Genomic DNA, 17,447 nt, shown 5'->3' with positions numbered 1-17,447 from the left:
CGTTATGAAGGTTTGAAACAAAGGGGAGCAGAGGCGGGGTATGAAACATGAGGATACCCATATCCTGGTTCTCCGACATACCGACAATCCTTTCCATTTTTGTCTCCTAGCTGGCACGCTACCACATTACCGCCGTTTTTTTTCTTTCATTATGTGTTCTCTTATCTTACAGTTCTTTTAACTTTCCACGGAAACAAGAGCATGTATAGGCGTTCTGGAACTTCCTCTGCAATGTGTCTGGGTGACCCCAGGGAAGGGGTTAGCATGGCAAATCTGGCGTAAGGGTATATATCTGCAGATCTTCATCTGTCATGGGCTTTTCTTTCAATGTATCTACTTTATCCCCTTCGGTAACCATGAAAGTTACCGGTCTTTTTTCCTTTTTTTGTATTCATAGCTCTTCACTTCCTCTCTCTTTCGTCGCTTTCCTTTCTATCCCGCTTCTCAACATAGTGTCAGGCTTGGATGGGTATAGCGCTGTTATTGGAGACAGCAGCAGATGTATTCTGTGCAATAGGTAGCTAAACTGCGTTATATGCATAGTCTTGTATCAAACTGGATTATAGCGCCCGTCATCTCGGTCCTTGTGTTGCCTGTTATTCAACTATGATTATCTTTCTCATGGAGTGATCATTACCATACCCTTTCAATTGCTGATCACATATATAGGTAAGGAATGAAGTGAGTCTCACAACAAAGATGCCATGTGTTCACTGTTTATCTAGGGGTGGGTTGGTAAGACTATGCTTAAATCAGCTCTTAGTGTCAAGTTGTGTGAACCAAACCCCCTCTCCCTTTTTTTGTCAAGACTCTGGCCTCCTACTTTCCCCCTCCAGCTAACGAATGACTTGGCAAATTTCTAACTCTATTCCAGAGCCGGAAGACGAGTCTCTATTCTTAGTTAGGGTGTAATTTTATTGGAAACAAACTGAACTTGAGACAGTTACCAATCAAATCGACACATCTCACCCCGCTTAAAATATACAAAGCAAATGACTTAGAACCTGAAATCAGAATCTGCACCCAGAATCTGCACCCATACTTACATTCACTCCCATATAGATAGTCATGCAGGGTAGAAAAAAGGTTACCGTATGATAAGCCCCTGGATGCAGTCACTTCCATTTATCAACAGTCGAGAGTGGATAACGAACGAACAAAACATTAGGAGGGAGAATATCCATCCGTTGATCAAATGATCTTAACACATTGCCATCCAACCACTAATTCCATGGACAGTCAAATATACCATTTCCAAACCTCTTTACCCTTTTTTAAAAATACGGCTGACATGCCAGAAATCTATGAAACATCTCGGAGCTATCATATCATGCCTGCTTCCTTTTGCATTCCGCTCAACGGGCTGTACTATCTCCTTCCGATACCATAGTAACGATCACTTGTGCCCAAACTCGAGGTATCAAAATTAGCTAAACTAGTGGTGGCAAACGCAGATCCAGAGTTAGACGATGCTCGCACTCCAGCAGTGTTAAGATTGTAAGCCGCGCTAGCAAGACCAATTGTGGCCTGCTGTGCAGCTGATGTATCTAAAGGACTCGGGTCAAACAGACCCCAGTCAGTCCCGGTTCCTCCAGTGAATGGCTGTACACTGGCCGCTAAACTCTGCATGCTTTGTGTTGTTGGCTGGCTTGTGCTGCCAGACCGTTGCTGTAGGGCAGCAGCTCCCGCACTGAACTGTGGTGAGTGTTGAGCTGCTAAGTTGTGCGTGGTCAGGCCATGATGAGCGCTGCTGCTCCGAAACGAGGTAGCCGCAGTTGAAGACAGAGATTGGCTCCGTTGCCCAAATGAGGAATCAAGAGAAGAGGTAACGGCAGAGTTTCGATAACTGTCGTCTGCTCCGCTGAAGTTGGTTGCGGATGCACCAAAGGGTGGAGACTGTTGGTGTGTTGCGCATGATGACGGAGTCGATGCTGTAGCCAACTGGTGCTGATACCGCTGTTGCTGCGCAACTTGCTGCTGCCCGGTTGAGTATTGCTGACCGGACCCGTATGCCTGTTGGGTAGAAGCATATTGTTGTGACTGAGATACACTCGTGGAAAACTGGGCAGCGGAAACTTGGGAAGGTTGGCTAGTCCTAGAATGCTGTTGTATGCCTGCCATGTGTTGTTGCTGTTGTTGGTGATGGTGTTGCTGCTGCTGCTGCTGCTGCTGCTGTTGCGTTTGTGGCTGAGAATGCGGCTGCTCTGCTTTCAGCGACATGTAATTTTGCTGTTGATACTGGGAAACACGATACTGGCTATACTGATTCTGTGACCTCGCTTGCCCAGCCTGCTGGGGATGCGTTTGAGGGTGATTCTGAGGTGGAATTTGCTGCGGTTGAGTTCTGGGCGAACGACCGAGCCTAGTAGGAACATGTTGTTGTTGCTGTTGCTGCTGCTGCTGCTGCTGCTGTTGTTGTTGTTGCTGCTGGTGGCGGTGCTGTTGATGACCTTGATGTTGTCTTTGTACCTGTTGCTGAGATTCCTGACCGGATCGCTGTGCATAATCCTGCTGTGATTGAAGACGGTGAGAAGAAAGTGCAGTTGAATCGGAGCGAGACAGCAAAGGTAGCGGTTGCTGGTCTATTTCACTTTGTGGCCCAAGCTGTGCTTGAAGTTGAATTTGGTAGCCTTCCATCGTGGGAGACTGAACTTCAAACTGGTCTTGTTGTGGTGAGGCAAGAGACTGAATCGTCTGGCCAATAGTGGAAGTAGAAACAATCGTCGACTCAGGTTTGGTGGATGCTGTTGAATCCGAAGTTGAATCGGTCCCAAGGGTAGTACTTGGTGCAGGAATAGGGGACAACGATCCTGTTGCAGCAGCAGTGGTCTCATTGAAAGTCGAGTCTGCAACACCTTCATTCCCGCTGCTTGCCAACAGTCTAGCGTCTTTAGTCCTGCGTTGACGTTTAGGAGCAGGTTGGGTAGACAACGCCAGTTGTAGAGTTGTATTAGGTGAAGCTGTAATTAATGTGACGCTATTGGCATCTGCAACAGGCGCTGGATCAACTCCTTGGCCGTTCAATTGCGCACCCGTTCCGCCTCTTTCGCCTTTTCTCTTGCGCTTCTGGCCTGCAGTTCCGGCGATACTGGGTTGATTTTGCGGAGCCGCTAGCGTCGCCATAGTTATCGCCTGTGTTTGAGTGGAAACAGGAACTTGGGTCGGACTGGTCGACATGATGCTCGAGCTCGGCTGCTCGGCCAATCCCGTCTGCCGGCGGATAGAGGGTGTGTGGCATGGTTGAACTGGCTGATCAGACAGAGAGGGTGCTGAAGTCAACGGAATTCTGCTGAGAGGTGACTGTTTCACCGAGTTCACTGCTGTAAAGGTTCCTGTTCCTCCGCTTGACAACGTGACTTCGGCCGTCTGTGAGAGCTGCGAAGAAGGAACATGGGAGGATTGGGAAGACTGCGCAGTTGCTTGTGGTCCTTTTCCCCCAACCACTAGAGCATTCGGGTCCTTGGGCCGGTTTTTGGAGCCCTTGGGACGGCCTCTCTTCCTTGGTGTCGGGGTTTCTTCAGCTGTTCCACCAGCAGGGGGAGCGAGTGCTGGCAGCCCGGACCCAGAGGAGGGCATGGGAGCTTGACCAGCTGTTCCGGCAGTCGAAGTAGAATGAGAGGGCTCCCCTTGTTCTTGCTGGCCCGTAGCTTGGGCCAGAAGCAGGACATTTGCATCAACCTGATCGGAACCGTCTGCATTCTGATTATTCCCGTTCATCCAGCCTCCATCTTGTGTCGTCGAAGACTGGGCCTGGCTTCCTTCTTGGGCGACATTTGCCGCCACATTATTCGACGACTTTTTCATAGGCCCCTTTTTAATGCCCTTGTCTTTCCGGGCCTTGGTGCCCTTGCTGCCTTTAGGTCGCCCGCGCTTGCGCTTGACCGGTTGTGTAGCGTTCAGCTGCCGTGTAGGGTCAGAGGTTTGTTGGGGATTATTTCCTCCGAGTTTAGGGAAGATCTCCGCAATCCATCCAACAAAAAACTTCCCAGAGCCATTTGCTTCCGCGCTTTCTGGAAAGCTGCCGTCGGCAGGGGGAGGAGCACCGGGGATCCCACCGAAAAATGCCAGCGCTTTGCAGATCTGGTCCACAACTAACACAGGATGCAAACTTCGTAGTAACGTAAGAAGACGAGCCTGTTCGGCTTTGGTCTCAGCAGGTGTCAGAGGGAAGCGTCGAGTTGACACCGGTGCAGTAGCAGGTAGGGGAGTGGCCGCCACAGGCTTCGTCGGCTCGTCGGGAACATGGACAAATCGGCTTCTCCGAAGCGAGACATAGCCGTTCTCAAAGGCTCGTTTGGCAGCCAATTCTGTGCTCTCGCTCGTCCGTTTTGCTTCAGCATCGCGGTCCACGTTATCTCCCCTCCCAACATCCATGTGAATAACGCTGAAGTTACCCTTTGACCCATCAGTCTTTCCTTTAAGCTTACTGGGCACAGGATCGCGGATCCGGCCGTCCCGGTGGACACCTGCTGAAACCCCTTGAAAGCTTGCATTGGTTGTGGCAAGGATAGAAAAGCCGGAAGATACAGGTGCAGATGCCGTCGTTGATGTGCCTGTGCTAGCCGCTCGAGACGACGCCGGAGCCGGGGCTGAGACCGGGTCGGTGGAAGAAGAGCCGGGCATTGGAGCAAGTCGTGAAAACGAACCGATTTCTGGTTCGGATGTGGCGACTGGACGAGCGGAATGAAAAATAACAATTAGCAACTGATTTTTCGAAATCGCCAGAGAGCGCGCTTGGACGTACCCAAAGGCGGCGCCATGTATGATGCGACACGGAAGCAGGATCGCTTGACTTGTGCTCGTGAGAACGATGGCGTCTAATGAATAGTCGGGTACTTTGCCCAACAGTGAACCAGCTTATGGGCTAAGCTAGACAGCGGCGCGGCCGGATTTGATCAGGGAGCAACACGCATGATCGAGGAAGATCATAAAAGAAAGTACAGGAGCCGATTGAGTCGGTTCAGCCGATAAGCGGAAAATTTAACAGCAATGGTGAAGAAAAAGACAGGCAGCCAGGTCGAGCACGCCGTAACGTTCGCGATACCACGCGACGCGGGTTGCGTGGGTATTCGTAGGGGGCGTGACTTTGCTCGAATTCGGCCTACCCTACGAAGCAGCACGACAGGAGCTGGCCAGCCGGAATACGCTCAGGAACTACCAGTGCGAAAAGAAAAGCGCGAAACCCGTGCGGGCGACGTCGAGGTCGAGTTATGTGCAGCCGGCTGCTGGCGAACGGGAGGAGGTTGCTTCGTGCCACGGATAGCAGAGCGAGACGAAACTGGATGCGTTACGAGACTGAGAAGGCGGTGGCACATCTGTGTAGAGGGATCAGGAGCACAGTGAATGGCTTCGTCAAGTTCAAGCTGCGCTGTTGATTAGCAGAAGAGCGAGAGCGATGCCATCCCGGACGCATTCAGATTGCAGTAGTACTTTCTCAAAGGACGATTATGGTACTGCGCTGGTTGGTCGACGATTGTCTAGCCAAGCAACACGAGTCGCCAATGTTTGGGTTCTAGAGGAAGCCCGGAAAACTTGAAGAAGCGCAAAGACTGGGTCGGAGCTTCGAGCCTCTGCTGCTGTGTAAACATGGCCGAAGGGTGCGTACAGCTGCGGCCCTGCACATTCCATTTTCATGCCATGTGTATGGATTACAGGAGGTAAGTAACGATCTAGCTGTTTACAAATCACCTACCTAGTTTTCGTACCACCATCGCTTGTACCCAGTGTAGGTAAGGTACCTACGGAACATGGGAACTGCAGAAAACCATTTTGTGTTTCCACTGCCCTTTCAAGGTACGGATACGGTTCACCTTGTTCCTCGAGCCTGGCCTTAATGAGCAATGGATCCAAATTTGGTATCACACTTGGAATATGGTTCTTTGATAGGGCTTATCTATACGAACTGCATGAGCTATCATGATTTCCGATTGTCAGGGAAGTACTCTGGCAGCCAAACTGTGTGCACAAAGCAAAGAGGTTTCCGCGGCGGTCAGTAGGTACCCGTCCCCCAAACATTCCCGTTACGCACGCTCCCCACTTCCAACTCCTCCAACACCCCAGCCAGACCAACACCACAAGACTTGCTTCCATCCACCACATACCCCCTTACCTTCGTGCCTGGTCCTTGTGAGTCTCTTCACCCCTTCTTCTCTGGGATCTTGCATCTCGCCAACAATACAAACTGTGACATATCGAGCGAATGCTCTCTGCCCAAGCGGCGACCGACGTAGCCAGCAGTTACCGTCGTACAGCCCCTCCACTATCCCCTCTCTTTTGGCCACTTACAGCATTGTTGATGTCTCTAGGCATGCTCAAATAGCCAACAATGCAAGCTAGCCAATACGTCTTCGTCTCTCTACCCCTCAGAATCTTCGACGATGAACCATTAACGGCACTTGCCGCCACAATCGGCCGGGATAACGGCGAGATATTGCCGTTTTCCATACCCGCATTCAAAATCGGCACACTGGACTCTCTCGTCCAGCATGCCGATGACCTCGCCAAACTCAATGCCGCATGTGAAGCCGCCGCTGCAAAAGTTTCAGACTCGCTCAGGAGCGTCTTACATGGCAACGAGAAACAACTTGCGGACCAGAAAACGGTCAATGACAGTATGCTCTCTGATGGAGGAGTTTCCCTTGTCGGAACCCGTGTCCGCCTGACTGACATAGTTGTTTCCAGAACCCATAGACCACTACCTGCGCAACTTCCAATGGAACAAAGTCCGATACCGAGTCGATCGTCCACTTGGGGAGTTGATCGATAATCTTCAAAAGGAGCTGCACAATATTGAGAACGACGTCAAAGCCAAATTCAACCAATACAACAGCATTAAGACGACGCTCACAGCTTTGCAGCGGAAACAAACGTGAGCCTGATTCGTTATCTCCATTTTCACTCCTCTACATGGGGGACTAACGGTGCCGTTATAGGGGTAATCTGTCGACTAAATCCCTTACTCCTATCGTTGATCCCAGCCTGCTTGTCCAGGATTCTGAGTACCTGGAAACGCATCTCATTGTTGTTCCAACAAATGCCCGCAAAGACTTCATTCGCAGCTATGAAACAATCGCCCCAATGGTGGTTCCGCGATCGGCCATCCAAGTTGCCCAAGACGACGATTTCACGCTGTACGCCGTAACTACTTTTAAAAAAACCAGTGCTGAGTTTCTACAAAAGTGTAGAGAACAGAAGTGGACACCACGACAGTACAAGTATGTCGAAGGGGGTAAAGAAGAGGAGAAACGTGAGCTCGATCGTGTCACCAAGGAGGAACAGAAGGTGTGGAACGAGGCGGTCAGACTGGCCCAGACAGGCTGGAGCGAGACTGTCATGATCTGGGCGCATGTTGTAACATTACGCATATTTGTTGAGACTGTCCTAAGATATGGACTGCCCCTGGAATTCGTATGTGCGCTTGTCAAGGTAAGAAAGATTCAGCGTTTCGCTCTGTATCCTGTCTGCTCGCTGACCAAGGCATAGACGACAGCGAAACAGGTTAAGAAAGTCAAGGCAGCCTTGGATGCGGCATACTCGTACCTTGGAGGGAATGCCTTTGGGAGGGATAAACGCGGTCGAATCACCAAGGACGACATGTCCCTCGCATCAGAAATAGCGGCCGCGGGTTTTGGAAGTGAAGGAACAGAGTACACCGCGTACGTGTATTACGAGATGATCTTCCCTTAATAACATCCTGAAGGCTGTGCTACTACATAATGGTCTTTGTCTTCGCAAGTCGGCGAACCTAGCATCCTCTGGTCTCATTTGAATGGCCAGGTATGAGTTGATGCCAACGACAGGTTGCGATTTTCCCCCAGTATTATGTCTGATAAGAAAATGGCAGAAAATTGTCTGGAATTGTGTTATTGCTATTAACGTCCACTTGTCACCTGGTTTCTTCGGTCTGTGTGATCAGTCCCTGTTCCTTGAGGTAGTCCACGATTTTTTGAACACATTCTTCGACACTTAATTCATGAGTTCGGATGGTGATTTCGGGGTTCTCAGGGGCCTCATATGGCGCCGATATCCCGGTAAACTCTTTGATCTCTCCAGCGCGAGCCTTCTTATACAGCCCTTTAGGGTCACGTTTCTCGGCCTCCTCCAAAGGGACATCAACAAAGACTTCGATGAAAGGGAGAGGATCATCGCCAGCCTGCGAGGAAGCATGTAACTCTCGTGCCATCTGGCGGTCGGCACGGTAGGGGGAGATGAAAGAGGTGATGGCAATGGTAGCTGAGTCAGCAAAGAGCTTCGCAACCTACATGAAAGAGAATAATTAAGTCAGCAGATGGCCTTTCATCGAGAACAAGAGTTGGGTCCACGGAAGGTTCTCACCTCAGCAATGCGGCGGATATTCTCATTACGGTCTTTCTCGGAGAACCCCAAGTCCTTGTTCAACCCAAATCGGATATTATCGCCATCGAGGCGGTATGCTGCCAGCCCGAGATGGAGGAGGTGCTGTTCGAGGGCAGTTGCTACAGTCGACTTGCCCGAAGCCGACAGTCCCGTGAACCAGACCGTGAAGCCTCGCTGACCGCGTAGCTGAAAGCGCTCACGGCGGCTGAGCGAAGGATGCCATGTGATATTGCTGTATGGCCCAAAATTAGCTTGTTGTCTTTTAACCTCTAGAAAAGCCAGCTATACAGCAGATGACGGTGGGGCATTACTCGGCCGGCGATGCCCCGTGACGATGCGCTTGGAAAACTTGGCAAAAAGGGTTCCTTACGTTGCCATAGTGTTTCTTGTCACTTCTATTCTTTTTGGTTTTGAATATTCTTCTCGTCCAACTAATCAGTAAGGCAGTAAGAAGCTGCAGAGAACAAGACTCCGGCCGTTGAAGGACTTTAGAAACCAAGTGCTTGCAACCTACCAACCTGGGATTGAGAAGCAACTCTTCGTTAAAGTAGCCGCCAGTGAACAGAGGGTGGGGCAGTGTCCGATTACGGTCGCAAATCACAAACCCAGTGCCTGCAGCTCCCGCAACAAGGGAACAAAAATGCTGTCTCATCTCCGATGCGCCGCGGATATGGTTCCAAGGCAATGGACTCAGGAACCCCCCATCTTGCGCAGACTGTTTCATGGATGGCGTCATTTTAACCCCTGGTACGTGCCCCACCAATAGGCCTCTCCCTCGGTCTCAAGTCCAACCGAGATCCCACATGGGATTTCCCGTTCATGCATGCTGCGGAGTAAGTACAGAGCCCAAATAAAGATCAAAGAGTGTAAGGTACGGTCACGTTAATGATAAATTACCAGCAAGGCACCTGATCAATTTACTACAAGTTCAATTGCTTGGACACTATGATGTAGAACAGCATAAACAAGGGTCGATTGGTTGGATAGTCCCATTAAGCAAAGGTTCGTGCTTGCGGGTACTCAACTTGGGAAAAGAGAGTGTGAAATGTAATAGTAATAACATAGCCAACGATAACTATTTGGGCCATCAGTTTTAGGTCCGCTATGTACAATAAGTCATGTTACTCTGTAATTGCCTTAGCTGTAGAGTTCAGTGCCGTAAATGCCGTCATTGATAATACTCCAGCATCCTCTATCCCTACCAGAGCCACACAACGCCATGCCGTCTATAACTTGTTCGCAATGTCAACAGCGTAGTCTTAGACAAGCACTCATTAGTTGTATGGCAAGATTTGCCCAATACCACAGACGGAGGAAACAATGGCCAAAGCATGGAAAAGGGATAACAAGTCGAACATCTGGGACTGGAGTGCCATTTTCATTCATCTGACATACGGACCAACTTTGCCATTGTCTAAAAACATGTTTGTTAGTTCATTCATTTATATTCATTATGCAGTTATCATTTCCACTGACCTCAGCGTTCTTGGGCGAGACATAAAGTGCGCTCGCTGTTGCCAGAATTGTTGGCTCTTTCCCCTCCTCCCCTGGAAGTGTCTCAATATGCCCTTCAACCCAAGCTTTCCGGCCTTCCACTTTTGTCGTCCTCGCCCGCAGCACCAAAAACTGATCAGCCATAGCCGGCGCTTTATAGTTGATCTCCAGCTTGGCTGTCACGCCGACTTGATGAGGCAGGACGGGAAAACAACATCTTGCCAATCCTTCATCCAACATTGTCGCTAGGAAGCCACCATGGACAATACCGACATGGCCGCACAAGTCAGTTCCAACATGACTAATTTGTACATAATTGGACCCATCTCGAGCTGCCCAGCTGAAGGGAGGGACGGTCACCTTGCCAGGACCCATGAGAGTACCAGCAGTAAGGTTGATTTTGCGCCATGCGGGTGGAAGTTGCATGTGCGGGCGGGATTCAACAAGATTGGGGTCGGCACGGAGTGAAGCAGTAAGTGGATGGGAGTTGATGTACTCCTCCTTGGTCCTTTCTTCATCGGTCTGGGGCACAAAGAGTGCGAGGCTCTCAGCAGCAGAGGTGCGGTGAAGATTTTCGGCCATTGTGTCGGTTTCTGTTGCAGTCACCAGCAGAGAGCCTACTAGTGAGAAGAATAAAGCTGCGGTTGTGAATGAAATAGTCCTCCCTGTAAACCGAACAGCTCTGCGGAAGAGTGACACTCTTTCAACCACTTGGCCACTATACGCCCCGACTATGATATCAATGAAGAGTTAGCCAGCTTATTATGGCAAGCTAATACTGCGTCATACCTGCAGAATGTGCAACGGTCCGGAATCCTGCTGGAAGAGAGGAAGAGCGAGTGAAAGCTTCCGGAGACAGAGAATGTGCGCGGCAAAGGACAACAGAAGATAAGCGACGAGACATGGTTTATAAAGACCAAGTACTGATGAACAGGAGTTCGGGTTCTTAAACGGTAGGGTGCTCCGGCTACATGATCAGTCTCATCAATCGGGGAGAAGGGCGTGGATGGGACAAGATTGCCGATAACGCCGTTCTGACCCACTCCGGGTGCTGAGAGTCGGTCCAGCAAGAAGCATGGTGGGGTAAGTGGTAAAGTCAGGGAGGGATATGCATTGACTGGATTTGATATTTAAGGAAGATGACTCCCGATGATACACAACGAGGAAAATTAAGTGCTTGTTGATGAAGAGCACTTGTCTGCATGCTTACTAGCAATGAATCAAAAGTTGTGCAATAACAAGTTTCAATGTTGAAAGTTATATGCCCTCCGGATGCTTTCCCGGAGTGGATTACTAACCAGTAAAATAAAGGACATCCTGGTAGCAAAGGAAAATGCCGAGGTGCACCGGTTAGCGCCAGGGAGAAATTCTAGAATGTGTGCTAAATATCATCGGGCTAGAGGTGGCTAACGGCCCGAACCCTCCCCCTAGTGGCCTGGCCTATTGCAAAGGTGGGAACATGCTGCTTGAAAAGGTAGGCTGCCGTATATACTCACAAAAGTCAGAGTATTTTTCAGCTACATAAATAATAGTCCCTTCACGGTGGATAAAACTATGCGCATGTGCTAGATGTCCAAGTGCATGCAAGCTCGAGGATTTAGACTACCTATGCACTCAGGTCATTGGGAATCTGGTAAATGGCAAACTTGCTGACGCCCCATACTTGTGACCCTGATTATTCATGTAAAAATACCTGACTCTGCAGGGTGCATGCGGGACTGTCTCTGTCCCCTTACCAGTCCCTTGTATCTCCTTAAATAATAGACAAGGTTCTTGCGGTGCATAGATTCTTCCGACACTAGCTAAACTCCTTGCCGGCTCCTATGACGTCTTTCACTGAGTGAGCATTTGTGCTGAAACACTCAAGCATTACATCATGTGCAGGTTTTTCATTTCTTGTGGAATAGAGAGTAGAGTGTATGCCCTGTATGGCTTAGGCATGGCTTGTATCCACGTGGCGACACGGGCTGGTTGATGTCAGTCTATCATCGATGGCACACAGCAAAGGAAAACTGTGGTTCTCTGAACTTTGCATCCACACCCATCTTGTGGGTTGCTTATACTATCTGCCTGTTGAATCCTGAGTCTTGAACAGGCGTTAGACTGCACACCAAGGACAGCAATATGGTAGGCAGAGGAGAATCACCAAAAATCCCCAATTCCCTCAAGATTGATATGTATTGAACTTACAAGACATCGAGTAGGCAACTGCAGAGACTGTACACCTTGGGGAGCCTCATGATCCGAAGAATGAGTCCATCAGTGTGTTTGAACAGATAGAACATGATCTCAAGAAGGCTCTTGTACATCTTCGCCATCAGCTTAACAGTAAGCCACTCAGGACCCCTTAGTAATATTGATTGGTTGTCATTACCAGATCGCTATCAGAAATAAAAGATAATCCCTGGCGGAGGCAAGGAAGCTGATAGCCTCATATGACAGAGCATGAACCGAGATACTTTGCTGCAGCCGAACACCTGAGTGATGCCAAACTAGCAGGATTCAGCTCAAAGGACTTGTGTCAAGTTCGTGTGGCCCATTCAGCATATGGTCTACATCTGTTTGGCAAAGTCAGGATCCCGTCATTGCCAGAGGACGGTCCAGCATACATCCATTTTCGAGCATTCAAAGGAGGACCGGAAGGCAAATGTTCTCTCCACAGCATCCGTATGGGCTGCCTTTAACCCTCACTCTAGCACTCTCGGGATACCAAAACGAACTGACATCAATCTCCAGATATTGAAGAGAAACCCTTGAATGATAGGACACATAGCTTTCGAGCAATTTTCTCCAGGGATGATCTTCTAGAGTGGTTTGACACCTGATTATGAGGGTCACGTCGATAGTTTCAACAGACGATCTCAGCCGAGAGCGGGCAGTTCACCGCGAAAGCCATATTCAATTTCCATTCAAAACTGTAATAATGCACTACCAACACTTCTGTTCTCGGCCCACATTGCAAGTGTTGGATGACCAGCGAAAAAAAAAAGTTCAATCATCCAAGCCATCATCCTCAGCAGCCAATATATCGGCGTAATCTTCGGCTGACGCAAAAGTAGGGAGGGTCTTGAGCTCCTTTTTACTGAGCCTACCCTTTTGGCCTGATGTAGCTGTTCCTTTCTTGGCTTTGGTCGGGGCTTCGTCCTCGCCGGAACTCTGCTCATCACTTTCCCCAGCATCGTCAAAGATACCCTCAAACCCATCACTGTCCATACCGATGTCAGACATGCTCCCGTCAGTTCTGGAACCATCTTCTTCGTCATCAGAGTAATCGAAATCCCCAAGATCTGCGTCTGAGTCATCATCAACGTTTGGCCCTTCGACGTCGGGCTTTGATTTGACCAGCGCATCCCAGATCTCATCTTCATCACCCGTCTCATCCCCAGAACCAAACTCTCGCTTGGTTTCGTCACGCTTCCTCGTCATCTTACCAGGCTTTCCAATGCGAGTGAAGTACTCATGGAAGAACACATCTTCGGCTAACACCTGCTCCGGCTTGAGGTTCCAGAATGAGGCCGAGTTGACACTTTGTTGCTGCTTCGCTGCTGCTTTGCTGGAAACAACAATGCGTGATGTGCCGCCAGATGCGAGAACTGGTTGCATGATGGAACCGCCACGCTTGGTTTCTTCGGCCTTTGGATTACGATATACAAACTTGTCGAGGAAGTGCATCAAAGTGTGATGCGCCAAATCTGGTTTCGGCAGTGACTGCTGGGGGGAGAGCAAGTTTCTCGCAAAGATGCCTACAGAAGGATGGTAGTGGGAAAGAAGAGGTGTCTAGAACCGACATAGAGGTCAGCCGAGTCGTGGTTCATGTCATTTGGATCAACCCTTGATGAGGGGGGTGTGGGCAACTTACCAGCTCCCACAAGCAACTTCGATGAGCATTGCTGTGCTCTGGATCGCGTTTCCGACCATCATAAGCTGTGGCAGGGCTGACGAAAGAGCTAGTAACACCCTGGGTTTCAACATTATCGAGTGTGCCGTCCTCGCAAACATCTTTATAGACTTCTTCGCCATCATCATCAGCCTCTTCAGGATCATCCAGAAGAGTGCGCAAGTCAGGGAATGTTTTCTGCAATTCAGAAATCAAGAAAAGGACGCCGCATGTAAACGATGGCTGGTGCAGGGTTAATATCTGAATTAACCTTTTTACAAATGCCTTAACCCGGCGAACATCAGCGTCGTTTTTCATGGCCCGGAAGATGAGGTTAAGGTAAAGCGCATGCTTTGACGATGTGACGAGCCGAGGGTCCAAGAGTGATTCATAGAGCGTCCGATAGAATCGATCAACGGCAAGCTGCTTCGATGTAGCGAGTTGTTGAATAAGCATCAAGGCTTGGATGCTGGTGTTGAAATTGGAAGAGTGCGTTATTCTGAATAATGTGTCCAGGTGCTTTTCGAGCGTCGAGTCTTCGGTAGTTGCAAACGGAATGGCGCGGTTGACACCCGTTAGCAGTGCCGAGACGAGCTTTTGGGCTACATCTTGCTCGTTCCCAACCGTAAGCGAACCTGACGGGTTCGACTTCTTCCGTGGAGTGCCACCATCTCTTTTGTCTCCATTTAAGGCGCCGACATTCCCCAGGACACCGCTCTTCAGGAGGGCAAGGAACATATCGAAATAGATGCGAAGCAACTTGTCCGCGATTGATGGTTCTCTGGTGCTCAATATTGTCTGGTTGAGTGTGTTGATTGCAGTATACTTTGTGCGCAAACTCTGCCCAGGTTTTAGCAGGACCTCCTGCTCGACGGTGCCGATAACAATGCCCTTCATGCCCGGGTGGACGTTCAAGAGTTGTAAGAGAAGATAGGAGGCACGTGAGGCAATTTTGCGCTCACGGTCGCCAAGCTTGTTAACAAGAAGCCTCAACAGATTGGCCTCTTGCTCGGGCTTGTTTTTGAGTAACCCAAAGACGAAATCCAGGGCGCGAGATCTCGAATACTCAATCTCATCGGAGCACCAGACCTCAAGCAGCTGGATAATGCGAAAATAAGCTGCCTTGAGCCAGTCTTCATACGCCCACATCACTAAATGGGCTTTGGTCAATTTCCCGGGAAGAGTCTGGCCTGCCACCCAGGTCTGTGACGCAGAACCTTGCAACGCCCCGAAAAGAGCGGGCTGGCCGCCGAAAGGACGAAGGCGGCGGTCATCGGGAAGCACTGCACCATTGCCCAAGAGATCGACAAGAGCGCCTAATGCAGCAATAGCTTGACCACGGTTCTTTTTCCCGGCCAGTGTTATCAGACTTTCGAAGGCTTTCCGGTTATGAAGAGGTGACTCCTGGATGGAGAGCGTTAATGCCGAGATTTTATCTGAAAGAGTACCGGAGGACATGATGGTTGACATGAACTTTCGGGTCGAGCTATGTGCTTGGGCCGATTGATAATTGGCGGTATCTTCTTCTAACAAACTCTCTGCATATGACTTGAGATTTGCAATAGAAGCAGAGTACTTCCCAGGATGATCGGGGCGAGAGGCTGGTAACTCGTCCAGGGGAAAAGCATGCCAGTCGGGGCGTGGGTCAATTATCTACCGGCTGTCAGCGACACATATAACCATATGATATAACAACTGCTCAAATCTCTTACTGACCAAATTTCTGAACTGTTTCCCCTTTTTTGTATCTTGAGGAATGATTTTGGCTTCCCCGCTGTCCACTTTCTCAGTGACTTTTTCCTCATTGTCACTGAAGCTGTCGACGTCCTCTTTCTCCATTTCTTCTTGTCCCCCCCCCTCGTCACTGTCGCTACTCACATCAGTAGTAGAACCGACTGCATCTTCATCCGGAGAAGCTTCATCCTCTGTATTAAGGTCCTCTCGGTTGTGAAATTGATGAAAACCCAGACTTGCCGCGAATTTCGCAAGTTCGTCCTTGAAAGACTGGTCAAGAGACTGCTCCGAAGATATCTTTGGTTGCGAAGGGCCGCCACCGCCCTCGTTGCCAGAGTCCACATCAGCGACCAGCTCTAAATCTTTTTCGTCTCCCCCAAGAGCGATAATCTCTTCAAGGAGAATCCTGTTCGCTTTGTCCTTTGCAGCAGCATGGGAGTCTCTATGTTCTTCAGCCTCGGTTGGATGGGTTTGACGCCTCTTGGAGCCCCGCCCATCGTCGCTAGCATTTTGTCTTTTTCGCTTGCCCGCTATCTTTTGCTCGACGGCTGGAAGGGTTTTGTCAATCTTGCCAGTCAGCTCCACGAGAGCCTCCTCGTCAAACGCAGGCTTGCCAATGTCTCTCTGTTGCCTGGCGGCACGCTTTAAACCCATTGCGACTCCTCTCTTGCTGTACTGAAGTAAATCGCTTGGGGAATGAGGATAAACCGTGGGTAAATGAGTGTAAGAACTTGGTAGACGTAAAAGCAATGGATACGTTGCCGCCATCTAACGGGCTGCTGCGAACTCGAAGATGGGAAAAAAAAAGTTTCCAAGATCCAGATTCAGCAATCCTTGGCACAGGTCAGGCCCCACCTGCCTTTTTGAGAAACTTCTCATGTGGTTGCAACTGAACGCGACGCGACCCGACTGAACGGGGCCAATGTTGAAGCAAAGCCCCACCAACATCGACCCACCCACCAGGAAACTTTGGCTCAGTGAATGTTACGTTGGTGAGTTGATACCCAGTCATGAGGCTTGAGCTTGAGGTCAATTGTACCTGCTTAACCCTGTTGTAAATGTGGCAGAAGCAATTCTTGTTTGCTGGTACAGATGATAAGATTCGCCAGTGAGGCACTCTCATTCCCCGCGTCACTGGCTTTTCAAGCTATCGTTGGAAAAGGAATAAACGAAAAGAAGCAGCAAATATGGCGCCGCCGTCTGTAACTCGTCTTTCCCGAGTCTGGTTTCCAAGTGGTGGAATTGCCGTGCCTGGCATTGAAGATGCTCACTCGAAGTTGATTCGTGCGGGCTTTTTGCGTCAGTCGCATTCAGGCATCTTCCACATGCTTCCCTTAGGACGTCGGGTTCAGGACAAAGTTGAATCCCTTGTCGCCCGATTCATGGAGGATCACTTGGGTAAGTGACCTGTATTCACCCAAATGAACACTTAGTTCTCACCACTAGTTTGTGCTACCTTATGAACAGCTGCATCCAGAGTCTCATTGTCATCCATCTCAGCTGAAACTCTTTGGGAGAAAAGTGGCCGTCTTCAAAATGTCGCATCTGAGGTTTGTTTGATCTTTGTCGAGCATGGAACGGTTCTTTGCTATTGAAGTGACTCAAATAACTGACATTCTGTGCACATGAATAGTTATTTCGCTTCTCTGACCGTAAAGACGTTGCATATCTTCTCGCCCCTACTCATGAAGAGGAGATCACTTCACTGGTTGCAAAGTCGATAAGATCCTATAAGGAACTCCCTCTTCGACTATATCAGATAACTCGCAAGTACCGAGATGAATTCCGTCCACGGCACGGTTTATTACGTGGCAGGGAGTTCATCATGAAAGACCTGTATACGTTCGACACCAACGTCGACTCTGCCCTGGAATCTTATCATGAAGCACGCGCCGTTTACTCCAGGATATTCTCCGCCTTGAGGTTGCCAGTACTTTCTGCAAAAGCGAGTTCAGGGGATATGGGAGGTGACCTAAGTCACGAGTAT

At 49.6% G+C, this 17,447-nt stretch overlaps 4 protein-coding genes across 4 annotated transcripts; 1 reads left to right on the top strand and 3 right to left on the bottom strand.

Annotated features, from left to right (window-relative positions):
- Window positions 1-1,368: 1,368 nt before the first annotated feature.
- On the bottom strand, window positions 1,369-4,623 carry CTHT_0059360 (DNA binding domain with preference for A/T rich regions-like protein; the record flags this gene model as incomplete). The annotated part of the gene is made up of 1 exon (XM_006696192.1): window positions 1,369-4,623. One exon carries the CDS (start codon window positions 4,621-4,623, stop codon window positions 1,369-1,371), a length of 3,255 nt encoding a protein of 1,084 aa, XP_006696255.1.
- Window positions 4,624-6,325: 1,702 nt separating this feature from the next.
- CTHT_0059350 (V-ATPase C subunit (vacuolar proton pump C subunit)-like protein) lies at window positions 6,326-7,686 on the top strand (the record flags this gene model as incomplete). The annotated part of the gene is made up of 4 exons (XM_006696191.1): window positions 6,326-6,611; window positions 6,682-6,868; window positions 6,933-7,425; window positions 7,498-7,686. The coding sequence occupies 4 exons, from the start codon at window positions 6,326-6,328 to the stop codon at window positions 7,684-7,686; spliced, it is 1,155 nt and encodes a 384-aa protein (XP_006696254.1).
- A 199-nt stretch (window positions 7,687-7,885) lies between these two features.
- Window positions 7,886-10,431, bottom strand: CTHT_0059340 (uncharacterized protein; the record flags this gene model as incomplete). Its single annotated transcript, XM_006696190.1, has 5 exons — window positions 7,886-8,257; window positions 8,335-8,587; window positions 8,874-8,967; window positions 9,751-9,769; window positions 9,832-10,431. The coding sequence occupies 5 exons, from the start codon at window positions 10,429-10,431 to the stop codon at window positions 7,886-7,888; spliced, it is 1,338 nt and encodes a 445-aa protein (XP_006696253.1).
- Window positions 10,432-12,840: 2,409 nt separating this feature from the next.
- On the bottom strand, window positions 12,841-16,114 carry CTHT_0059330 (uncharacterized protein; the record flags this gene model as incomplete). Its single annotated transcript, XM_006696189.1, has 4 exons — window positions 12,841-13,626; window positions 13,709-13,924; window positions 14,027-15,379; window positions 15,443-16,114. 4 exons carry the CDS (start codon window positions 16,112-16,114, stop codon window positions 12,841-12,843), a joined length of 3,027 nt encoding a protein of 1,008 aa, XP_006696252.1.
- Window positions 16,115-17,447: the final 1,333 nt, after the last annotated feature.

This window comes from Thermochaetoides thermophila, assembly GCF_000221225.1.
Source record: "Thermochaetoides thermophila DSM 1495 unplaced genomic scaffold scf7180000011821, whole genome shotgun sequence".
NCBI classification, from domain to species: domain Eukaryota; kingdom Fungi; phylum Ascomycota; class Sordariomycetes; order Sordariales; family Chaetomiaceae; genus Thermochaetoides; species Thermochaetoides thermophila.
The sequence above is the reverse complement of the archived record's forward strand: the minus strand, read 5'-3'. Positions and strand labels throughout refer to the sequence as shown.